At 40.2% G+C, this 26,792-nt stretch overlaps 1 protein-coding gene across 1 annotated transcript in view; it reads right to left on the bottom strand.

Annotated features, from left to right (window-relative positions):
- Nucleotides 1–26,367, bottom strand: part of GLRB (glycine receptor beta) — a 63,928-nt gene extending 37,561 nt beyond the window's left edge. The window contains exons 1-2 of the mRNA XM_060147077.1: nt 26,246–26,367; nt 548–654 (exon numbers count right to left, since the gene is read on the bottom strand). Coding sequence (XP_060003060.1) covers nt 548–654; nt 26,246–26,367 — 229 coding nt within the window. The remainder of the gene's footprint in view (nt 1–547; nt 655–26,245) is intronic.
- Nucleotides 26,368–26,792: the final 425 nt, after the last annotated feature.

Raw genomic sequence — 26,792 nt, 5'->3', positions numbered from 1 at the left:
AACGTTTTGTTGAAGAATACATAGTCATTTTATTCACAAAGTTAACACGCTTTTAAAAACCATATGGCCATTTTTTTTCAGCTAAAGAGTAGAGGGAATTTTTTTAATCAATGTAAAAACCTAATAAAGATTTTAAAAAAAAAGAATTTAAATGTCTATCAGAGCATTCTCTATCCTCAAATGAGTATATGGCCATTCTCCTACAAAGTAGAACTTTGGTGTCTGAATGAAAGTCAGAGCGTAAATTTTAAATTATTAAGGTTAAGAATACAAAGTACTTAGAAAACCCATCAGATCGGTTAGCCTATAAATTCACAACATATCTTTTTTATTTTTAACTGGGAACTACATAAGCCTATTAGAACGAATGCTTTGCTTATCTTTAAACATCTTTGCATTAAATTGCTCTGACTTAAGCACATTACATGACAGTTAGATGTCCATTTAGAATATACTCTTTTGAATAAAACAAATAAATGATCTTATACAGATAAAATTAGTTTTTAAACTGCAAAGAATGGAGATATTGGGGTGGAGGGAGACCAACCTTTGAAATTTGGTCTTATCCTGGGATCATAACTGACCAATAGCCTATTCAAGATATTGCTAGTGGAGTTGGCCGGTACTCGGGCAAGGTCCTCGGCTGACTGCTGCCTATACGAGAAAAAGCAAAACAAAGCCCTGGTAAGTATTTAGAATAGCAAGCAACAGGAATGCGTGATGTTCATGGGAGAAAAGACTTCGCTTTTTGAGATAAATTTGCAGCATGGCTTTTCCAAGTAGAGGTGAAAAGTAGTAGACTTATCAGAATCCCAAAAGGTATTTGTCATAAAAAATAAAAACAAACACAAAAAGTATTTTAGCGTTTAATTTTACCAAATGCATGAAACACTGCCCTAAATACTTCATGTTACTTTCTTTAAATAAAATTAAGCAGACCTCTCACTTGTCCTGAAGCAACATGCAATCAAACTCTAGACAAGCACAAAAGAATGGCAGACAAGGAAACAAGAGCAAAAAATAGTTTTTGAATAATATATATAGTATTAACCTTCCACCTAAGCAAAGGAGTATGTGAATACTACAGGATGATAAGGCCAGAGGGTCCAAGAATTCACAAAACAATCATGCTGACCCATAAATGATATTGTCCAAGAAACACACAAGGAATGCTCTCCTTGGAGTAAAATACACCGGGGATTGGTAAAGGCAGTTCCTCAAATATCAGACCAATTAAAAGGGGAAAATACAGAGCTCCGAGACACAGCTGCCTTTTCTTTTACATGCACATATTTGCTGTCCACGATCAAAAAGAGAAAAACTGCCATTTCTTCTACTTTAATCAACTTTGAACAATGAATCTTGACTAAACTGGTAGTTGCTTGGGAGCACGTAAACGCTGCCTTGGAAGCCAGTGGAAACTGTTGTTCTTTACTGTTGGTTTGGATTCATTTACCACCTGTAAAGTCTTACCATATAATCATTTTCCCAGTCCAAAAATAATATCCATGAAAATCACAGGGAAGGTTAAAACTACACTTGGAGCAACCAGCATTGTCTGTTCTGTACCGATACGGTAAAAGTGTCAATTTCATAAGTGACATTATAGGAAGCAAACAATGTCATGGGCTTGGCTTTGTTTTAAAATCCCAGCTCTGACCTATCAGGCAATTCTTTTCTGTGTTAATTATCGTACAATGTGCTGATAAGATACAACCACTACAGGTGAAATATGACAGATATTAAGAAGCGTATGAAAAAATCTAAAACTACGGTGAGTTTATACAGACAACCTTTTCAAGTAGCTCTCAGAAAGAATCCAAAACATTGGAGAAAAAAAATGAAAACCAATTCGTTAAACCCCCCAAAGGTGCAGGAGATTAAGTAGATTTGTTTCTCAAGACCTTATCAGCTCCCACATCCTAGCTGCAGGATTTGGGGACCAGTAATGAGATTTTTCCATTTCATTCTCCAGGATTTGGGGACCAGTAATGAGATTTTCCCATTCATTCATTTTCCATTTCATTCTCAAGAGAATGAGGTTATGTGGAAAAATTAGATATTAAGATGCAAATTAGTGTCCAAACCCATCTACAAGTTTTCTCATCCAAGGGAGGAAAACGGAACTGATGGATTACAAACTACGCTTGAATTGGATCAATTAAGGACTGCTATTATTATGTCTCGATATAAAATCCTTCACAAGTACATTTCTTCTAAGCAATAGAATGAACCAGACAACATAAAGACAATTAACAATTTCTTTTCTTTTTGGACCACTGTGTCAATACATACTTTCATGTCTCTGCTGCAGGTAACCTGATATGAGTCTTTAATCAACACTTCACCTTTCTTTATATTAGAAATTCAAAGACATTTTAAAATTTAAGTGAAATCTCATGTAATTCATATTCACATGGATGAATTCAGGGATTTTTTTCCTACCTAAATAAAAAAATAGAAATCATTCTTTTTCAGCTTGGTCAATCCTAAAATAACATTAAAGTCATCTCCACACGTTAAAATATATTTTAAAAGCCTAGATAGCTACATCACTTTCTTCAAGAGAGCTGAAACAATTTGCATACAGCACATTTTCCTGTGTTTGCACTTTACTATAAATAACCTTATAATTTGGAAAGTGGCTTGTATTTATACAAAATAACCAGGAATAAGAAGAGTTAAATGATTTTAATGAGGTTCCATGCTCAATGTCTATTTCGTTATTAGAGATTTCACATTCTGAATCTCAGTCCAATGTTTTATCCATCTGATGAGGCCACTGTGTTTTCTTTCAGTAAATCTATCAAGGATTATGATATTATTACACAACAGGACTGATTTCATGGAAATATGATATTAATTTAAGACAATAACTGAGTCTACTGAGGCAAAGTCATCAAATGACTAGAGAAAATAATGTCTTTTATATCAAAAGCCTTTTTACAGCCTGCCTCTTTTGTTCACTCACCTAAACTTGAACTGATGTCATGACTAATATGCTAAGGAATGGACCAGGCTGTATAGCTGGATGATGTAATGTTTTCCAGCACTAAAGGAAAAATCCAGAAATGTCTTTCCAAAGAGGGAAGCTCAGTTTTCCATTAACTGCAGAGTGTACTTATTTTCCATGACCCTTTAGCGACCACACAGCACTGCTGCATTTCAAAGCCGGTGTGCGCGAGCATATTGGCTTCACATCCTCCCTTAAACCAGGAATCTGAGTCAAAGGACCGTTTTGTTTTTCCAGTTACAGGTGCAGCAACCATGGTCACAGGTCTTCGCAGACCTGAGTGTGGCAGGGCACTAGCCAGGTCATCTCAAGGAGGGAGCTGCCTGCTGGCTGTGAACTAAAGCAAGCACCGCGGAGGGAGGAAAGAGCAAGGCGTGCGAAATGTGTACGTTGTATTATTTCTCCTCTTTAGTGATTCTTTACCTCTTTTTTTAGCACTACAGATACCGCTGAGAATATGATGAAAGCTATGTGCTTCTCTTAGAAAATGGTCACAAAGTTTGCAATGCTGAGGGTTCCCGGATGTGCCCCACAGGTTAAGAAACCCTCCTTCGTGGAAACAAATGCTGTTATCCTCACCTAAAGTGAGATAAGGGAAGATTTTTTTTTTTTTAAAGCTGATGGGACTTTGTCAAAAAGACACAGGAGCCAACTGAAAGAGCTCCCTATGGCCAAATCTAGGATGACTTGAGCAATAAAATAAAATTGTACTGGCTTATAATCCAAAGTATAAAATAAGAACGCATGAGTCCATAAAGATGTAAATAAAATGGCTGATTGATTAAATAACTAAATGGTAGAGCACAGACGAATCTCCCGTGCAGAATTCCAAATAACTGGCATAGATCCTCTGCTCTCAAATTGCTGGATCATCACACCCCCAGCTTGGTGTGAGCTGTGCACAGTGACACCTTTCCAAAGAGCATGGGATGGAAAGGGGGAAAACAGTAAGTTCTCCGGGGGAGAAACCTGACAAATGCGACCTCACCCCAGGTGATTAACCTTACCCTCTAACCAGGTGATAAGTCATGTTGATTCTGTGTACGTTTAATATGATGTGATGGGACTGTCATTTCTAAACGAGTGTTCTTCCTTCCCAGAACACATAACTTCAATCTAGTCCTGACAGAAACATCAGACAAATCCCAGCGGAGGGACATTCTACAAGCTACCTGACCACGATTCCTCAAAGCTTCCACGGCCACAAAAAACAAAGTCTGAGAAACTGTCACAGCCAAAAGGAGCCTAAGGAGGTGTGAGGACTGGATGTCATTTGTATCCTGACTGGGATCCTAGAGCAGAAAAAGGACATTAGCTAAACACTAAGCAATCGAAATATAGACTATAGTCAATAACAGTATACCACTGTTGGTTCTTTTTTTTAACATCTTTATTGGAGTATAACTGCTTTACAATGGTGTGTTAGTTTCTGCTTTATAACAAAGTGAATCACCTATACATACACATATATCCCCATATCCCCTCCCTCTTGCATCTCCCTTTCTCCCACCCTCCCTATCCCACCCCTCTAGGTGGTCACAAAGCACCGAGCTGATCTCCCCATGCTATGCGGCTGCTTCCCACTAGCTATCCATTTTACATTTGGTAGTGTATATACGTCCATGCCACTCTCTCACTTCGTCCCAGCTTATGCTTCCCCCTCCCCGTGTCCTCAAGTCCATTCTCTACGTCTGCCTCTTTATTCCTGTCCTGCCCCTAGGTTCTTCAGAACCATTTGTTGTTGTTGTTTTTTAGATTCCATATATATGTGTTAGCATACGGTATTTGTTTTTCTCTTTCTGACTTACTTCACTCTGTATGACAGACTCTAGGTCCATCCACCTCACTACAAACAACTCAATTTTGTTTCTTTTTATGGCTGAGTCTTGAGTTGTAAGAAATGTGCTAAACTAATGTAAGACGTTAATAATAGGGGAAACTAGATGCAGGATATTGGGAACTCCATATTATTTTGACAATTTTTCTATAAATATAAAACTGTTCTAATTTTTTTTAATTTATTTATTTTTTGCTGCGTTGGGTCTTCGTTGCTGCGCGCGGGCTCTCTCTAGTTGTGGCGAGCTGGGGCTACTCTTCTGTGTGTTGCACGGGCTTCTCATTGTGGAGGCTTCTCTTGTTGTGGAGCGCAGGCTCTAGGTATGCGGGCTCACTAGTTGTGGCTCACGGGCTCTAGAGCGCAGGTTCAGTAGTTGTGGCGCACGGGATTAGTTGCTCCGTGGCATGTGGGATCTTTCCGGACCAGGAATCAAACCCGTGTCCCCTGCACTGGCAGGTGGATTCTTAACCACTGCACCACCAGGGAAGTCCCTGTTCTAAGTGTTTTAAAAAGTTCATTTGAGGAACAAAAAAGAAGAGGGGGGACAAATAATAATAAACACCTCACCAAAGATGAGCAAGGTGGCAGATAACGTATGAAAAGATGCTGCACATCACGTACCACCAAGGAAATGCAAATGAAAACAACAATGAGGTACCGCTACACACCGACCGCAGTGGCCAAACTCCGGAACACTGACAACATCAAATGCTGCCAAGGATGTGGAGCCAGCAGACGCTCGTATTCGTTGCTGGTGAGAAAGCAAAACGGTGCAGCCACTTTGGAAGACATTTTGGTGGGTGTTTATAAACTGAAACATACTCGTACTATACGATCCAGTAATAGCACTCCTTGGTCTATACCCAAAGGGAATGAAAACTTACGTCCACACAAAAACCTGCACACGAGGCTTACAGCAGCTTTACTCATAACTGCCGAAACTGGAAGCTACCAACACGTCCTGCAGTAGGTGAATGGATAAATAAACTGGGGAACATCCAGACAGGGGAACGTTATTCAGCTCTAAAAAGAAATGAACTGTCAAGTCATGAAAATAAAAGGAGGAAACTGAAATGCATATTTCTAAGAAGCCAATCTGAAAAGGCTGTATAGTTCCAACTATATAACATTCTGGAAAAGGCAAAACTAGAGACAGTACAAAGACCAGCAGTTGCCCAGGGGTTGGAAGTTTGGAGGAGAGATGAGTGGGCAGAGCACAGAGGATTTTTAGGGCAGTGAAAATACTCAGTATGACCCAATAATGATGGCCACATGTCACTGTGCATTTGCCCAAATCCACAGAACGCTCACCACCAAGAGTGAATCCTCACGGAAACTATGGACCTTGAGTGATCACGACGTAGATTCATCAACGGTAACAAATGTACCATCTGGTGGGGATGTTGATAATGAGGGAGACTAGGCCATTGTAGGGGCAGAGGGTACACGGGAAATCTCTGTACCATACTCTCTATTGTGCTGTGAACCTAAAAATTCTCTGAAAAAGTAAAGTTAAGAGAAAGAACAAGAAGGAAGCTAAAAGATTCAGTGAGGCACTCACACTTTCTTATTCCAAAATCCACAGCTGTAACTGGAGGTAAACTCTCTATACAGTCAGGTAAAACTGACATTTTGATCATACGTGAAGGCTGGGGCTTATGAAAACCCACTGCTACAAGTCTGTACATATCCCCTTACTAAGAGGTTAGTTCCCATTTTTATCTACATGGGAGAATTTTTAATTAGACAATCAGATAGACATACAAAGACAGACAAACACTTCCTAGATTCAGGTAATAAATCAGGTCAGTAGTTATTTAAGAATCCAGATAATTGTGGGGTTATTGTACTTTTATTTGTTTTGTATTCGCCTTACTATAGTATAATTTATTATCACCTCTCTTAACAGCTTCGGTATTTATTTTCCATTCGGTTTTCCCAAATTGTGAATGGAAGGTTTATGAATACAGGGAGTGATACCTTTGACTGACTAGTTGACTTTAATTAGTTTTATATTATTTGAAAAGAATGTGTTTATGAGTGTATGTGTGTATGTGCAGCAAAGTCTGTTGTGTTATAATTGTCCAAGAATTATAATTACAAACAGTGTTCCTCAACAACCATTTTGTCACTCCAGTTGGGCTTAAGGAACTGTTAAATCCCATGGAAACATTTGACAAACTTGTCTGTCTTCAATTACGCAATTACATTTCCCATGGCTCATAGAAAAAAATATTTTTCATTAAGTAGAAACATCTATTTAGAGATGCTATATATTGGACACTAGTGATTTCCAAAACTCATCAAAGACTGCGGTCCTTTTGATACAAGCCTCGTGGTACAAGGAATTAAACTTAAACCTCAACCCAAACAAAATGTTTACTGTGCAATTATTTTCCATACTACACAGAAATGGTATTCCATCCAGCCCAGCAAATCAGAATCCATAGTATTGCAATAATACCTCTGACTCTGAGACAAATTACAACTGGAACAGGACTTACCTTCTGTCAGTTTTCCACACATGGCATAAGTGTAAAATACTTGCCTTCTGGCCTAAGAGACGTGGTAATAAGATAAGCTCCACAGTCGCGTAATAAAGTTAAGTACGGGTATCACTGAAGACACTCTTACCTTAAGGGTGGACACTGTACTAGTGCCAGACAGACTGCGAGATTGCCACGTGACCCTGGCAAATCACTTACCCTCTTTGAGCCTCAGTGAACTCACCTTTAAATGAAGGTCTAAATGAGGTGAACTCTAAGATCCGTGCAGGTGCCAATCCAGATCCCCCTGTGATGGACCCTGGGGTGCTGCTTCCCCCCAGATCTCCCAGCACAACGGAGGCTGCCAGAAATGCGGCTGCTTAAGGCTCTGAGCTCGGTCTCTTCAGAAACAGCCTTCAGCTGAAGGTGAACCGTGTCTGAAGACCCTCTGTGAGGACACCAAGCCCCAAGTCCCTCTCTACTCACCGAGGCCATCCCAGCCTCGAGCTCCTGGGGCATCAACTGAAGCCTCAGTTGCAACTGCCTCGTTCCTGTGTTTGAATCTGCCTTTCTCAGCCCCAAGAGGTCTTGTTCCCAAAACAATCTCATTCTGCAGGTCAATCTCCATCTCAGAGTCTGTCCCTGAGAAAACTCAACTTAGGACATGAAACAATAAGATCCCTTAAAGAACAACCAAAGCTTCCCCAGCCACGCCACTACAATCTGCTGCATTTCTCTTCTACTTCAGTCATTTAAGGTTTCATTTAAGAAAGCTCTTGGCGTTCACAACACGCCATGCACAGTGCATGGGCTAGTGAGGTATTCAAGAGTCAAACACACATACGGGTGATTCTGACATGAAGGTGGTATTGAAAGCTGCAGGTTCTGATGAACGTGTCCAGCGATTCTCAGCTTCGATTGTGCACTGAGCCCCCTGGAGGAGCTCTGCAGACTACAGATGCGAAGTCGCACGCCCCACCTCCAGATTGAGTTAGTGCGGGATGAGACCCAGGCATCAGGATTTAAAAGCTCCTTGGATGATTTTAATGATTAGACAAATCACTAGTTAGAAAAAAAAAAAGTTTACAGTGCCAAAAAGGACATGGAATTGAAACACCAGGAGCCCCACCATGTAATGAGCAGATGTAGGAAGATAAGCCGACAATTAAGGCAAAGGATAAGCTGCCCAAGAAGAAGGCGGTGTGGGCAAAGAATGTTGCCGCCGTATCAGTAAACAAAGGGTGCTGCAGCCATGAAGCCAGCACATGACAGCCGCCCCCGGCGGTGCCCCCTGAGGGGACTCAGGATGAGAACGCTGGCCCCCGGCAGCCGAGGTGCACGTCAAAGGAAGGGTTTCAGTGAGCCCGGACTCTTGCATCTTCCCATACATAGAAAATTGCTAAATTCATTAAGTTGAGATGTCTGGCTTTCGTTAATTAATGGTAATCTTTTGATGTTCCGATTACTTGGTCTTTGTTGCGAAAACTCCTCTGTGTTCTGGCTCTCCCCTTACCTCTTTGGAACAGTCCCTCCGAGCTATTCTGAGAGGCTGCATCCTGGGCTTAAGTCCTCAGTTTTGTCCGCCAAATAAAGCATAATTCTCAACTTTTAGGTTGTGCATTTTTTTCCATCAACAGAGAAAACCCACAAGTGTGGCGTCAACAGAACTCCAGGAAAACAATATTTGATGGAAGGGTTGGCTCACAGGACCAAAGCTGCTGAGAGGTTAATAAGTTGAGGACTAAAGACTCTTCACAGGATTGAGCAAAAGGGAGAGCTGCTTTCCAGCTGAGGGAGAGACAGAAGCCACACTGGATGGGATGGTAAGATGTAGGGCGGGAGATGGAATGAAGAATTGGAGGGACTTCAGGAGATGGAACAGGAAATCCTGGACTCTCCTACCGCCATGGATACACCATCTCAACAGCAAGGCACGGATCCATCCCCTCTGTGAGAAATCCAGAAACTAACGGACAGGCTTCTCCACCCAACCAGCCTCAATGGCCCCGGTAGGAAAAGGGGAGACACTGTATCCCCACAATCCCCACCCCCCAGGCACCGCCCACCACAACACAGACCAGAGAGAACAGGGAAAGAGTGGAACCAGCATCCCAGCTCACTGGGGTGCCACCCCAGGGATGGGCTTCTAGCTCACCTGCCTCCAGACACTGATGGGACCGGTGGATACCAATCCCGTGGGGACCACAGAGATCCAAGCCGGGGCTGGAACCAGGAGAACTGGCCATGGCCCCTCCCACCACCTTAGTGCACAGTGTTGCGCTCTAAACCCCAGCTCCGGGGGACTTCCCTGGTGGCGCAGTGGTTGAGAAACTGCCTGCCAATGCAGGGGACACGGGTTCGAGCTCTGGTCCGGGAAGATCCCACATGCCGCGGAGCAACTAAGCCCGTGCGCCACAACTGCTGAGCCTGCACTCTAGAGCCCACATGCCACAACTACTGAAGCCCGTGCACCTAGAGCCCATGCTCCACAACAAGAGAAGCCACCTCAATGAGAATCCCACGCCCCACAATGAAGAGTAGCCCCCACTCGCCGCAACTAGAGAAAGCCCACATGCAGCAACAAAGACCCAATGCAGCCAAAAATAAATACATAAAAATAAATAAATTTATTAAAACAATAAAAAATAAAACCCTACCCCAGCTCGTCCCCGCATCTGCAGCTCAGGGTCCCTGCCACACTCTGCGCAATAGACACTGTGTGGAAACAATCTAATGTCTATTGACAGATGAATGGATTTTTAAAAGCAGTCCATGCATACACACAATGGAATATTACTCAGCCCTAAAAAAGGAAATCCTGCCACATGCAACAACACAGATGGGCCTGGAGGACAGGATGCTAAGTGAGATAAGCCAGTTTCAGAAGCACAAATACTTCAGGATTCCACTTATATGAGGAGCCTAAAACAGTCACACTCATAGAGACAAAGGAAAAAATGGGGGTTGGTGGGAGTGAGGAGGGAACTGGAGTTGGTCATCAACAGGTGTAAAATTTCACTTAAGTAACATGAGTAAGTTCTGGAAATCTACTGTACAACGTTGTACCCAATGTCAACCACACTGTATTGGACACAAAATCTGTGAAAAGGAGTAGATCTCATGTTAAGTGTTCTTGCCACAATAAAAATATTTTAAATTAAAAAAAAAAAAAAAAACAATATCCAGTGACAACTCGCCCCAAAAGAAAATCCACACGGTATTTATACATAACAAAATATTGTGACTGAGTTATTACTCAATTTAAGACAGAAAAAAAAATCAGTCAAATTACTAGTTTGCTTTTGTTTTTTTTTTTAAACCAAATGGCTGATTATTTGAACTATTTCCCTAGCTAATATTTGAAAACCGAGTTTAACGTCCTGGCTTTCTTCTAAGGAAAATCTGGCCCATGAAGAGATAAAAAAGTGAACACTAGCAAGACAAAATATCACTGGGTATAGTTCCTAAATACTTGGGCTTCAAAAATTAATAAAATAAATCTACTCTTTGTTACCACCCCCAAAAGAAGACTTGGACTATACTGACTCCAGAAAAGGAGAAAAACTGATGAGAAGCAAGTGTGGGTTTCAGAAACATGGGGGAATTTTTCTTTCCATTAGTCTGTGTTGTAAAATCTAAGGAGATAAAAGATGCAGTTGAGTGGAAAAACTTGGAAATATTAATTCCCATTTCAGAATCCCTCCCCCCCAAAACAAAACCCAGAGTCAATGAAATCTAAGACATGGGAGACATAATGAGTCCTGGATGGAGGTGGGGAGTGCCTTCTCTGAAAGGGAGAAGGTGGGGAATACAGGCAGGATCATACGCCTGGTGGGAAACAGTCAGACAGATGTCCTGTCCTCCTTGAAAGTTTCACTCTAACAATCCAGAACAATCTTCTTGTTTACCTGCCAAGAACTAAGCTATCACAGAGCACCCAGAAGATACAAAATGACATATACTGAATTGCATTTGAAAACAATTCCGAACCTTAAAGGTAACCAAAAATACATCAATGTGACTGATTTTGAAACTTACGTTTTAAAGGTATTATGATACAGTATCCAATACTGTTGCCAAATGATTCACTAATCATGACTAATATCAATTATGGCCTATCATTGTCTATATTTGTTAACACCTTTGGGGGGAAATGTTCTGTGAGTGTAAATGTTTCAAGAGTTGAATCTATTTCTCCCTCACAGAACCCATACTTAAATAGAACTACCATTCTTCGTATTCTGCACGGGTAGCATTCAACACATATTGAGTTAGCCAACTGCAGCCAGGCGTTTTCCTCCAGCCTTGGAAACGTGCTCAAAAAACAACATGCAAAAGCACCTGCCCTCCTGGAGCTCAACCCTGGACTCATGGAGTGATTGCCACCGGACAGGAATCCAAAAGCCCCCAGGTACCAGTCCTGAACGTGCACTGTTCAGTGCTAAGGTTTGCATCTGATGCGGTTTCAAATACCCATGATCCAGCCACATTTAGGAAAAGGTGGTTATCACAACTTGAAGATAAATATCTCCACTCCCAGTTCATTTGCTTTGCCTAGTTTCCCACGTACGTTTCTCTGTTTACCTTTTTATTTCACGTTCGACTAAAAATTAGAAACAAAATCGAGTCCATACCATGTTAGGGACCATCCCAAGCTTTTGTATCTACCTGTGTGAAGATGGATATGCTGATTCTAAACTTCACAGGGAAAGGCTACGAGCCCAGGACGGCCAAGGTGACACGGAAGGAGAACCAAGCAGGGGATGTGAGGCTTTCCACTCCCTTGATGGGGGGTGTGTCACTGCACGAGGTGAGCAGTCCCGGACCAGTGGGACAGAAAAGAGAAGCGATAACCGACCTACAGTGAATGTACACTTGCCAGTTAGCAAAGTAAGGAGAGCCTTTTGCATAAATGTGCTGCCCTCACTGGATATGCCTATCCCATCATACACAAGCAATGAGCTGAAGTGGGCTACAGAGCTAAATGTGAAACACGAAACAGTGACAGCCTCTAGGAAAATAACCAAAACAGACTACTTCGTGACCTGCGTCAGAGAAAGATTTCTTAAATAAAACACAAAAGCATTAATAAAAATTAATAAATCTGACTTCATTAAAAATAAGCACTTTAAATTAGGAGTTTGGAATTAACAGATATACACTCCTATATACAAAACAGATAACCAACAAGGGCCTACTGTATAGTACAGGGAACTCTACTCAATACTCTGTAATGACCTACATGGGAAAAGAATCTAACAGTGGATACACGTACATGTATAACTGAATCACTCTGGTGTACCCCTGATAGTAACGCAACACTGTAAATCAACTATACTTCAAAAGAAAAAAATAAGCACTTCAGTTCATCAAGAGACACTGTTAAGACATGAAAATGCATAACAAAGATGGGAGAACTGACTGTAGTACAGTCATCCGGCCATATCTGCAGCCAGGATTCAACCAACCTCAGGTGGAAAACATGTGAGGAGAAAAAAACTTCCAGAAAGTTCCAAAAAGCCAAACTTGAGTCTGCAGTGTGCTGGCAACTTCTTACATAGCGTTTACGTGGCATGAGGCACTGTAAGCGCCCTAGAGATGATTCTTTGCACTGTACATCGTTGTTATAGATACTTTTTCTGTATGGTTTATGATGATTTTGAGATTGTCAGCGTATCATTCTGAGCCTTTCTAAACCATATATTAAAGGCAAGATTCCCTTCTCATCTAAAAAAAAAAGAAATATGTAGCCCTTGACATGAGAGGCACCACTAGTGACAGCATCCTGGCTCTGAAAGCCATGCCACCTGGGTGTGAATCCTGCTTTACTAGCAGCGTGGCCCTGGACACCTAACCCCTGTGCCTCAATTAGCTGTCTTGTAAACAGTGCTGATAATCCTGGAAAATCACTCTTTTTCATAAAAGGCATGTTTTCAGAATCAAATTAGGTGATTTACGTTAAGAGCTTAGAACACACCAAATACTTGGTGTTATACATCAATCAGTGCACGGTACCCTATCTTGGGTCATCGGCAAAGGAACAGAAACTGGTTACAATTAAGAAGACCCCTAGGGCTTCCCTGGTGGCGCACTGGTTAAGAATCCACCTGCCAATGCAGGGGACACAGGTTCGAGCCCTGGTCCGGGAAGATCCCACGTGCCGTGGAGCAACTAAGTCCGTGAGCCACAGCTACTGAGCCTGTGCTCTAGAGCCCACGAGCCACAACTACTGAGCCCTCGTGCCACAACTATTGAAGCCCACGCGCCTAGAGCCCTGCTCCGCAACGAGAAGCCACCGCAATGAGAAGCCGGCGCACCGTAACAGAGTAGCCCCTGCTGGCCGCAACTAGAGAAAGCCTGTGTGCAGCAATGAAGACCCAATGCAGTCAAACATAAATACATAAAAATAAATTAATTTTAAAAAAAAGAAGATCCCTAGTCAGAAAAAAACCTGTTGAAGTTTTCAGTATGTGATTTGATTCACAAATATGTAGAATATCCTGATTTCTTACACATACACATAACGTACATTCACGCATCTTCTTTTCCAAATCAACACCCTATTCCTACTGCTCCTTCGAAATTTATAGCACCGAGCTAGTAAAAGGGAGTGTTTTCCTTGCTACTACAAACAAAACTCAAAAACAAGATATTCAGTAAAGAGAGGCCAGAGCAGGGCTTCCCTGGTGGCGCAGTGGTTGAGAGTCCGCCTGCCAATGCAGAAGACATGGGTTCGTGCTCCCGGTCCGGGAGGATGCCACGTGCCGCGGAGCGGCTGGGCCCGTGAGCCATGGCCGCTGAGCCTGCGCGTCTGAAGCCTGTGCTCCGCAACAGGAGAGGCCACGTCAGTGAGATGCCCGTGTACCACAAAAAAAAAAAAAAAAAAATTGTCAATGTTAATTTTATTTCTCTATCATTTAATTGTGTCTAGAGTAGGGATTTAATAGACTAGGTGACTCCTGAGCTGGGCTGGAAGGATAAGGAAGCAGGTAACAGGTGGAAAGGGAAGGCGGAGGGCAGATTCCAGGAGGTGGTCACAGTGAACACAGCAGATGACTAACAGAGAGACATTGAGAAGCACACCATGGCAGGAAAAGAAGGTGTGGCACATATATACAGCCATACAAAGAAGGAAACTGGGTCATTTGTGGAGATGTGGATGGACCTAGAGACTGACATACAGAGTGAAGAAGTCAGAAAGCGAAAAACAAATATCATCTATTAATGCACATATGCGGGATCTTGAAAAACCGTACAGATGAACCTCTTTGCAAAGCAGAAATAGAGTAACAGACATAGAAAACAGATGTGTGGGTACCAAGGGAGGAAAGGGGGTGTTGGGACAGATTGGGAGATTGGGATTGACACATATACACTACTACGTATTAAAATAGATAACTAATGAGAACCTGCTGTAGAGCACAGGGAACTCTGCTCAGTGATCTGTGGTGACCTCAATGGGAAGGAAATCTAAAAAAGAGGGTATATATGTACACGTATAGCTGATTCACTTTGCTGTACAGTAGAAACTAACACAACATTGTAAAGCAACTATACTCCAATAAAAAAAAAAAAGAAAAGAGAAATACATGGTTGGATATACAATGAGCATCTCAAATCTGCTGACACTAGAAAACAGCAGTTCTCAAAGAGTGGTCCACAGACACCTGAAGGTGCCCGAGACCTTTTCTGCGCGTCCAGAAAGTCAAACTATTCTCTTCATCTCCATCATCATCATCATCCTCAAAACAACATTTACTTTGTTTCACGCTGCAGACATTTGCACTGATGCTGCACAAGCAACGGTGGATAAGACTACAAGTGCACAACTCAGGAAACTAATAGTTGTACGTAGCAAGAGTGTTCATGTCCTTAACCACTAGACACCAGCAGTAAGAAATAAATAAAAGATGTGAAAGATGGTGTTCCCATGTAATGTTCTTAAAGAAGCAGTAAAAAATATTAAATTTATTAAATTTTGCAATTTAAATCCATATTATTTTAATATTCTGCATGAAAAAAATGGCAAGTATCCAGACAGCACTTCTGCTGCACAGAAAACTGAACTACGAGAATTGTTCCAAAGAACAGCACTTGGATGACTGTTCGACTTGCTAGTGAACAAGAGACTTTTCATGCAACACTGTTTTCATGGAAGACCATGGGAAACCTATGGTGATTCAGACTTGGATATTTGGCAAAAAAAGTTTTCACAAGTGAAAGAAGAAAGACTGTAAGTTCAAGAAAAACTAATGAGAGTATTTGCTGCCGGTCTGCTGATAGGAGAATTAAGTGGTTCTACTGTTTCCTTTGTTACAACACTAATGTCTGGCTTTTGCAATTCAAAGAAATTCAAGTAAAGAAAAGGAAAAAATTGTGAATTAGAGCTGAAATTGTGGGCTGTCAGTTTAAGAAATGTGACAATGAACACAGAGGAAAAAACAAATTTGATGAAATAGGAATACAAAAAATGTGCATTTGGGACTTCCCTGGTGGTCCAGCAATTAAGACTCCGTGCCTCCAATGCTGGGGATGCGGGTTCAATCCCTGGTTGGGGAACTAAGATCCCATATGCCATGCAGTGCAGCCAAACAAACAAACAAAAAAACTGAATTTTTTCAGGTAGGCGACGCTTCAGCGTAGTTTTAAGCCCTTAGAAAAAGGAGCCAAAGAAGAGAAGATATGAAGCATGGGCAAGCAGAGTGTGGTGATGGGGCGCGTCTCAGAAGGGGGTGGGGGACGGAATCCAGGACTGAGAAAAGGACGTCCCTCTTCCTCTGGGTCAGGAGTCAAGGAGAAGAGAAAGGATGATGCCACAGGCAGCTCTGGAGGGAAGATGGAGGGGTGAGTGAGCGCGAGTCTAGCAACTTCTACTTCTTTTCTTTAAAGTAGAATTTCGTATCGTAGGTGAAGACCGAAAGGGGTATTGATCAAGGACTGAAACCATTATTAGGGAAAGAGAAACATGGAGCCACTAAGGGCCAGTGAAGAATTGAGGCACCACAATGAAGACCCAGCCAAGGCTACATCAACACACAAAATAAACCAATGGAGATTCCAAACAACATTTGTAGAATGAAACCGAAAACATTATAGATATTCCAGTCAAATACATATGGAACTCCTGGGAGATATTAAAGGGTGTTGCAATACGACCTTTGGATTATCTCAGCAGCCACGTCCGTGGTGTAACTGAGAGCTGAACACAGATGCAAAGAAGGCTACGAGTCCACTCATTAAATGTGGGCCTTTTCTATCAGGTTACTCTTGGGAGTGGAGTCCTAAACTCCCCCGAATCATCAAGAATTCCTCCTACTGTTTTCTCACAGGAGGACTAATAAAGGTCAGATGTCTCTCATTCTCCAACAAAGTCTATTAGTGACTGAATCATTGTTTTGCTGTTATTCCAATCAGAGCTCTTAGAAAGGTAATTTCCTATTTACATCATCTCTCAGAGGAGCTATTTGTATGTACATAAATTTGAATAATTTGCTTCTTGAATTCTAAGTGTAAATTTCCATGTTGAGGGCAAAGGGACTCATTTATGACGTGCTCTCTGTTCTCTGGAGGACCGCAGTGATGTGCTTTTTTCAGGTAGTAGCTCAAAAAGAATACAGGAGACGTCGGCAAAGATACTCTATCCTTTACTGCATTACAGAAATTATTCACCTCCAAAAGAAAACAAAAGACAAACACAGGACACATTTTTGTAAGTCAAATTCCTCAGTTTGTGAAAAATTATAGAGTTAAGAATGGGTACAATTTACCTTGCACACATGTGATTCTTCGACTTGGGAGGATGGTTACATACCTACATTTTGATAAGTCAATTCTGCAATTAGATCCCTTAGTAATTAACTTGCTTAAGAAACAGAATTTTGTGTATTCTCTTTCCATTGGTTAGGCTTGTCTAGTTCTAAATCAGAAAATGAAAAATCTTGACAAAAACAGGAATAGTTAGCCCTGAATATAAAGGTAGCAAAACAATCATAAATAAAACTTGACTGCATCATAATAGATAGAGTTGGAATGAATGACTGAAATTAGGAAACTACTGAGATGAAACTTTTCACCATAAGAATGAGAAAACTGAGACCTAAATAAATTAAATGACTTATTGAAAGTTATAAAGCCCATCAACAAAAGTCCTAATTGAGATACCGCAGTGGGCTTTCTCCCAAATTCCAAGGTTTTATCCATCTAGATTAAGCAGACATACAAAGGGAATTTTAAACAATGCATGTTTCAAGGTGATCTCTAAACACGGTCCCAGTGAGCCACTGACCCATCAAAAGATTACTTTATGATTTTTCTATTTGATCAGTCACCCATTTGGTTTAGTAAGTATAAACATAGCTGAAATGCAGAGAACATTGAAATAGGCAGAATATGAAACTATATATAAATATGAAAGTGTGTATCTTTACGAAAGTGTGTGTGTATATATATATATTCTTCCTACTTCAAAATTCCTTGAATCAGAGCTTCATTTATGCTTACTAAATGAAAGTGTATATACTGTAATGAAAGTGGAGAGAGAGGGAGAGCCATCTCATCTCAAGTATTTATAATTCGGCTGAAGAGTTAACACAATATATACATTTCAACTAGAAAATAAAAGGTATCATAGGAAGAATATTACTATTAAATCTAATCAAGTGTCAAAACACACAGGATGCACAAAAAGGATTCTAAGAGGTCAAGAAGAGGGAGTTTAATTTTAGCTCTAATCATAAGCTCGTGAAACCTTGGTGAAAAGAACTTTTAAATTCGGCAACTTCCCAGTGATGCTACGTTTAGGTAGTGTCCCTACCCAAGCTTGGGAGGTGCTGGTGACAAAGAACCTCCCAAGGAAATCCTTGGATAGTTATATTGTTGGATAGTTATATCCTATCCTTTCAAATGGAAATGTCTTCCTCTATGTTTCTCTCTTTGGTCTTGGTTCTATAACTTGAGGTCTAAATATGAATTCTAGCTCCTATTATATGAAAACTCCTCACAATGGTGGATTACTCATCTACTCTTAAAGAAAATAACCCACGGTAAACCTATCAAACCACAGACTCTCATGTTCCTGCAAACGCTGATCATGATTATCTGAACAAACTCCCACGTAAATCCAATCCTCACAAACGAATGCAACCAGAATTCAACACAATGTTCCAGGTATGATATACCCACCACGAAATTAACCCTTTTTTTCCCTCTGCAAACACTGTATTTCTAACAAGGTCCAAGACCTTAATGCATTAACAGCCATAGCATGCTAATAATTTGCACTAATCTTACTTTCAGTGAACACTTCTAATCGTTTAAAAGGTTTCATCAGGCAAGGTAATGACTGAGATGAGCCCTGAAGGACTGCGTAGATTAAGCAGGAGGTTGCCGCTCTATAACCATAAGCATGTCTAAGCATAAGCAGTGGCAGGTTGGCACAAGGACAGATCAGCCTTTCTAAGATGAGAGAGTAGTTTCGCACAAAGTTCCGCATGTAAATCAGAGAGACCTTTGAAAGTCAGAGTGAACAGTCTGCCCTGGATCCTTGAGGGAATAAGAAGACACTGTGGGTCTGCAACATAAGATTAACAAGATGAAAATGGAAACGGTATGTAAGATGAATAATAATGAGCGGGGAAAAAAATACGGCAAGTAATTAGGAAACTATTTTAACAGACTATGTTGAAAATGACGGTAAGAGGAGATGCAATGAACAGGACAGATACAGGAGATCATTTTAAGAGAAAACAGGTTCCATTTAAGTTTCATGCCGGAATAACTAAAATAATGAGGATTCCGATTTCAAAATCTAGGAAATTATTTGGAAAGGGAAGATCATTAATTCAGTTGACTGCAAAATAATATCATGCCATTAAATCAGAATTGTTTGTTAGGTAGTAAGAAAATACATAACTGCCCATCAATGAAAAATTTGATCTACCTTTGTTATAGTAATAATAATACTGGCAGTTTTCAATTATATCCATTGTACAGATTCTCCATATCCATTTCCAATCAGCCTTTCATTTTGGGCCAATGTATTTATCTTGAACATTTCCATTAGGAAGTAAGGAAATGGAACTAAACTGAAATCAATCCCTTCTATTAATGAATAACAGGGAATAAAATCAGAATAGGAAGAAAATGGCTAACATTATACTTAACCCAACCCTTCATACTACACAGAACTGATGTCTACGAATACTACCATTAAATGGTGGTATCTCTCTGAAGGAGACAAAAAAAAATCTCATATTGGTATCAAACACATTTATACACACACAACTTTTTTAGGTTGTGAAGAAACTAATAAAAAGTAGTCATATTGTTTCTCATTACACACACAAGAACCATAAATCTTCATGTCATGATTTTAAAGCTAGAGTACCAACAGTTTGGAGGAAATATCATTAGGATGAAGTAAATACATGCAAACATGACCGAACAGTCATAGAAATAATAGCAGTCCTCCTCCAGGATCAATTAAGGGCTTCTTATGATGCTTCTTCACACCTAAGGTACAAGTCTGGGCCCAAAATGGGAGAAAGATTTCAAATGTAACTTGTAAGCAAATTAGTTACACTTACGGTGAGCTATCAGATGCCTGGAATTCAAACAGTCCTCAACAAATGGTAGAAATTTCCCTAACTCAGCGATGACAAAAATGTCAGTATGTGTCAAGGGGTTACAGTCGGGCCAAATTCAGTATTAAAAAGTGTTACTGTGTCTGCTATGAGTACAAATAGAAATGACAAATAATGCTTTGGTTTTGGTTCAAACAGTTCTGTTTTGTTTTGTTTTTGTTCATTCAATCAAGAATTCCGAAAGTATATTTTAGAATGTTCTGGTTTCATATACAATAGACATATAAACACAGATCCATAAACCTAAGCCTTCTTCTCATCAGTTATGGCAGGCATTGCTCAGATAATTAATATTCGTCATCCCTCAATCATTAGTTCTTGAGATTAGCAGTAGCTTGACATATTTATTCTGATTGGTTTAGGTCAGAAAAGAGAACAGATGGTCTGAGTTTGAAAGGTATTCAAAAAACCTGATTACTTGTGAAATTTCAAGAAGAAATGCTACCACTGCAAGTTTTTAAGTCCTGATTATTAGACCAAGGTATACTTATTTTATATGGTAGAGCTCTCCACGACAATGTACCAATATTAGCAGCCAAGCTCTTTAAATCTGGGTGGAGATTAAATTTTTAAAAGGTGATTCTTTCTATATCATTCTGCAATTGGATAATCATAAGACCGTCATCACATACAACATACTAGAATCAAAGACTCTTAAAAATCTCACAAATTGAAATGTCCTTAAACACCTCTGTCGGGCCAAACTACCTACCCAAGGCTCAAACTTTCTATAAAGTATGCCTGCAAGTAATTATCCCCTGTGGCTTGGGGTTGCTGTGAGCTCCACTGCCTCTGTTCCCAGGCAATTATATCTGGCAGAATGCTATTAGAAAGTTCTTGCTAATTTGGAGCCAAAAATATCCCTTCTCGAGGTTCTACTCATTAGTCCTGGTTGTAAGTATTGGTGCCAAGCAGCAAAGTCTACTTTGTCATCTGAATCACAAGTTTTCACAAAATTGAAGATAACTGTCAAATACCTCAGTTCCTTCAGCACTTTCTAATATGACATTATTTTAATTACCTCAACTATTCTTATTTCTCTCCGCTGAAGGTATTGACCAGCACAGTGCAGAAATCTCTGTAAGTCTTGCTTTAAATAATATAATCCTTTTAAGGCTAGTAATATGCTTAACACAAATTGGTAAAATAAGAACACTAATTTCTTTCTTAAGTAACTATGCATATAGTTATATTTAGCTGGGATGGAAAGATAGCGTACAGAGTTACTCATCTGCATCAGGTATATATATTATATATCATATTATATTATGTCATATTATACTACAGTATATTATTATTCATTTGTATTATGGTTACAACACTATTTAATATTTTTTCCAAGTGTGTTCAGCCACATTGCTTTCCCCATCCTATACTTGCACACATGATTTCTGAACCAAAGTGCAGTTTATACTTCAATCTCGTTAGATTCAGCCCATCGCTTTGGACTTCCAAGGTCATATTAGATCCTAATTCTGTCTCACGTACCCACCATATGTTTCAGTATCACATTACTCTCCATCTGGATGTTTCCTCTGTATAGTTTATTTTAGTCATTGATATGATGTTTATCACGAGAAGGCCAAACTTTCACCAGGAAGCATCTTCCAGGCTGAAGACGCTCTACCAATAACCTAGACATTAACTCCCTTCTTCTCCTTATATTAAGACTATATGTCTAAATACTGTCCAGGGAGATCATATAAATTATTTTCAAGTACTGTAACAAAATCCAGATACAGTGACTTGTAAGGGTCAACGATCTTGAGTTTGTATTCACTCTTTAAACAAATGTTTATGGCATGTACATTCTGAACCAGGCACGATGTTGATCTCTGGTGACTAAGTCAGTAAGACAAGCCCTCGCGGAGTTTACCATCTAGTAGGGGGAGCAGACAATTACAGCTGATGTCACCACGTAGTTTTATAAGCAGGATAGGCAATTAGGGAACCTCGAAGGCACAGAGTGTGATTGTCTAAATCAGACCGTCAGGATTAAGCAAGGTTTATACTCTAATAAAGATGTTAAAAAAAAATAGATATCCACCTTGCAAGATGGGTTATGAAAATCAGTCAGGATTAAAATGTTATAGAATCTATAATTTAACCATTTCATAATGCTTAAAAAACAAAAATAAATCTATCCTTGTACTTAGCATGTAATAAAGGAATATTATATGTAGCTGAAATTGTGTTATTTAGGAAGCAAGGATGGCCTGGAGTCTTTTGCTAGTGTCTGTTTGCGCATATATTAAATGCATTATGGTGTTAGGCGTCTGTGAATAATTAAGCAAGAGTCATGTGCAATAATTCAGAAATGATTCCATTAATGGTCAGAATTTTTCTGCATATTTAAAGAAAGTAAAAGCATATGAATATGTGTGTGTATATATATAAGCATATACATGCGCACATATAGAGAGATTTCTGATTCAGCGGCCAGCATTAATTTTAATTTTTTGTTAATAGGTGGTGGAAATAGTAAACACTTTATAATATGAAAAAAAAAAAAAAAGGTTTCCCAAAGGAGACAACAAAGTTTGAGTATGGGGTCATTACGGGACAGTCAGATTCAAGCGTTGGATGTATGGATGTGGTGCTCTTCAGAGAGATCTGGGCCGAGCACACAGATACAGGAGTCGACAGCGAACACGTGGTATTTATCGCTGTGGATTTTCATAAGACCGCTGAGGCAAGGGTTAACTCATGGAAGAAGGAAACCTCTGGCATTTTGGTAAAGGGAAGAACACTTCGGAAGTGTGAAAGAGCAAGCGTGTATGAGACTTGAGTAAGGGCGTGATCGGGATGCAAAGATACAGACAGAGGAGTCAGAGGCCAGTTCAGCAAGAGTTTTGCGTGCTGAGCCAAGAAATCAGAACCTTTCCCAAAGGTTATGGAGTCCCTCAGGGGACTCTAAGCGCTGGAGTGGCTTGAGTACGCTGTGGAAAATACACTCTAGGGTCCGGGTGGGGTAGGAACTGGTAGAGGAAGCCAAGAAGAGGGAGACCAATAACGAGCTCACTAGAAAGGCTGGGGGGAGAAGCGACAGCGGCGTCACGATGGGGATGGAAGTGAGGGACACACTCACAAGATGGCGCAGACTCTGAACGCGGAAGTCTCGGCAACGACTGGACTTGAGAAGCTAAGGTAGAAAGAGGGGGTCCTAGGTAACCCCTAGGATCTGAGTTTGGATGGCAAAGGATGCAAATGGAAACACTGTATTAGGAGACGTGGGGAGGATTTCCGTACTCGGGTTTTTATCATTTTGAATTGAGTTTTAAGATCAAGATGGGATAACCAGGCAGAAGTGGTGGATGTATGGGTACATTCTTCAGAGAGGCTGGGCTGCATACAGCACCTTAGGCGTTAACAGTGCACAGATGGAGGTACAGCCAGAGATTTGGACAAAATCGCTGAGGCAGAACGTATAGGAAATCAGAAGACCCATAGAGTCAGGTCAGTGTCAAATTCAAGCTTTAAAATAAAAAGCTAAACAGTGTCCAAGGACTTAATCTAAAACATAGCTTCTAATTTAAAGTTTACTGTGTATTTATTAATATATACTGAATTTCTAAAATTTTGGGACTCAAATTTATCAGGTAGTTTGGCAACCTGGTACCGCTGCTCCAGTTACACACCAAAAAACAATGAATAACGGCATAAATTTATCATTTTCGAGCTTCTCAAAACAATTAAAGGTTAAAAAAATCATAAAGAGCCAGGGAGAGAGTATCATACGATTCCAGCTCCACATCAACCTAGAGTACGAAGGGTCTTAAGTCCTTTCTACATTTAGAAACAGTTTTCCTCTTATTTCCAATCTTTGGGAAGAAACGTTTCAAGAATAAAAAGGGAAGTTTCTGCTCCTGTTTACTACATGTGCACAACACATCAACTGCGTATATCCGTTCAACACCATTGCTCTTCAACTCTATTAAAAAAAAAATGTAAAGAAATCAGAACATCACTGGGCAAGATTTCACCATATTGAGGAGTGTATGGAAGCCTGTACGTAACTTCCGGGTTTTGTGATCTCAAATATTCCTCTTAATCAAGATGTTTTATGCTTAGTCAGCTTACACAGGATGGGCAAACTGGACCATCCGCTGAGAAACAAATAATCTGCATATTCCTTCCCAGCCCGTTATTGTAACTGAGATTCCCAACCTGGATATTCAAAGAAATTTAATACAACGGATCCAACAAAAGCCAGAGAAAACCTTAGCCTTCAGAAGTTCAGTGACCATGAACTCAAAATTCTTAGTAAAATGCTCAAACAAAAAATATGCAAATGTAATTCTCCAAAGTACATCTACTTTTTAATAAGCTGGATTTGGGGCAGCGTCACCAGGGCTCCTGTTAATAAAGCTTTATTCAGTCTCATAATTGCAAGAAAGTAAGTAATATAATCAAAATTTGAAAACTGTGGTAGAAAATTTCTAGAAAATTTAATTTCTCAACATACCTAAAACACTGCGATACGGGCTCACCACGTGTATGTTGGGCCTTCCACTTGGAGGTTTCCATATGCACCAAAGAGAACCTTCATTGTTTCACTCTTTATCTATCAGATTTAATGTTAAAAATCTGTCCTAACCAGAGACAGCCTAAGCATATACAGTCAGTTTACATATAAGGCAAGAGCGCAGTTCTGGGAAGAAATAGGATGCCCTCTAAAAGACTCTTGTAAGGTACACGGCATTCATAAGGCTTGCAGTTGCCACATTCAGAGCTGTGATTCATGACATTTAACAGGATGCGGGGGGGGGGGGGAAGCAGGCTGGGGCGAGGGAGACAGGAGCCCCATCAGCTTCCACAGAGAGCGGAACCCGACTGACCACAGATGGCTTGACTCCACACATAGGATCAGCGCGCCTTCAAGACAAATACAAGAGTTCACATCAATATGCCAAGATTTATCCAACAAAACGTTAAAATGAAAGATATCCAAACTATGACAAGGTGTCCTTATCCTTGGGAAGAGTAAGGCCTGACCATGTCCAGTTCCCGAAAACGCGAGTCCCCTGGTTGCAGCTCAAACACTCTTATCTGTGAAGATGAGTCACACTCAGTAGGGCGGATGGGGCCATCCTGTCACACCCAGAAGCCTGGCCCTGACGTCAGGCTGTGTAGACTGGAAGAAGCAGGACTATTAACGCTGAAAACTAGGAGGTATTTCTTAACAGAGAGCTTTACGTACTGCGGGACTTTATATGGGGCACCATACCGTCCCCAGACCTTCCGTCTCATATATTCATACAGACGTCCATTCCAAAATACCAACTCTAATATCCTTTCTTTACAAAATTTACTTCCCAGAAGGTATCTTAATAATTCTTATGAAACATCTATGAAACTATAATAATCAATATTTAAGTAGTGATGATGCTGGAATAATGTTACCTGAGATCAATATAGCACTTCGGAAATCTTAATGTAAAAATAACCAGTACCAGCAACTTAATTCTTACTCCACATTACTGCATATGTTTTAACATTATTACTTAAAAGCACATATTCTGTGAAGGTTATTGATTTATATACTGTTCAACTGTTCTAACTATTGGGTATTATTTACTGTTATTCACCAGTAATAGTGACACTTTATTTTTTTTTAAAATAGAGTCCAAACCATAAAATTTTTTTGCCGTTTTTTTTCTGAGTGGGGAGGGAGTGGGAATTGGATTTAGATTTTGTTTTTACAGGTAACTTCAAATTTAATGACATTTTTTGAGAAATATACTTATTTCCTAAGATAAATCTTTTACCCCAAATAACCCCATTGAAATGGAAAATGGACCTACCATGTAATTCTTCTCCTGCCATGCCTTAATGTGAATTAAATAGACCTTAAAATCATAGTCTAGCAATCTGATTTTTTAAATGAATATTCCATTTCAGTAGTATTTTTTTTTAAAGTCAACTTTTTGAACTGGCATTTGCTCAAAGCAGGGAATCTCAGTAACCAGCGAAAGTTGCACATTCAGGGTAAGAAAGAAATAGAAACTTTTTTCTACTTTTATAAAAGATGTATGAAAATTACAGAAGCCCAGGGCACGAACAAAACTTTATAAAACTTTACCTTTATCATACTGAGAATTAGCTTTCCCATTGTAAAGCCCTCTTCACTTTGTCACTTTCTACCTATGAAACAAATGGGTGCAATTCTAATAGGGAAAGTTCTGTTGCCATGTGTTTCAATAAACCACTTTGATGAAAAATGCAATAATATTTCTCCATATAAGAATATAAGACATGAAGAACATACGATGGGCATAGGTACTGCTTCTTTTTCCCCTTCCCTTTCTTTGAAGACTTCTCTTTAGAACAGGCTTCTTCAACACACAAGGAAATTAAAACAAAAAAGGCCACCGCCAATACAAACTTCATCTTGAAAAGTTAAATTTCAGGAGATCGATCTACAAGAAAGAACAAGAAAATGTTTACATTTATGAGGCAAACGGTAACTACATGACTCTTTAAGGAGTACGACCATTACTACCCAATGGACAAGGGTGTCTTGTACATCAAGTTCTCATTGCTTGTGGCAAACATCTGTCTTGCATACAGGTGCAAACATTAAGATTTTATCATATTTTGGGGCTTCCCTGGTGGCGCAGTGGTTGAGAATCTGCCTGCCAATGCAGGGGACACGGGCTCGAGCCCTGGTCTGGGAAGATACCTTATGCCACGGAGCAACTAGGCCCGTGAGCCACAACTACTGAGCCTGCGCGTCTGGAGCCTGTGCTCCGCAACAGGAGAGGTCGCGATAGTGAGAGGCCCGCGCACCACGATGAAGAGTGGCCCCCCGGCTC

The sequence above is a fragment of the Lagenorhynchus albirostris genome, chromosome 4, assembly GCF_949774975.1.
Source record: "Lagenorhynchus albirostris chromosome 4, mLagAlb1.1, whole genome shotgun sequence".
NCBI lineage: Eukaryota > Metazoa > Chordata > Mammalia > Artiodactyla > Delphinidae > Lagenorhynchus > Lagenorhynchus albirostris.
This window is presented reverse-complemented; position numbering and strand designations above follow the sequence as displayed.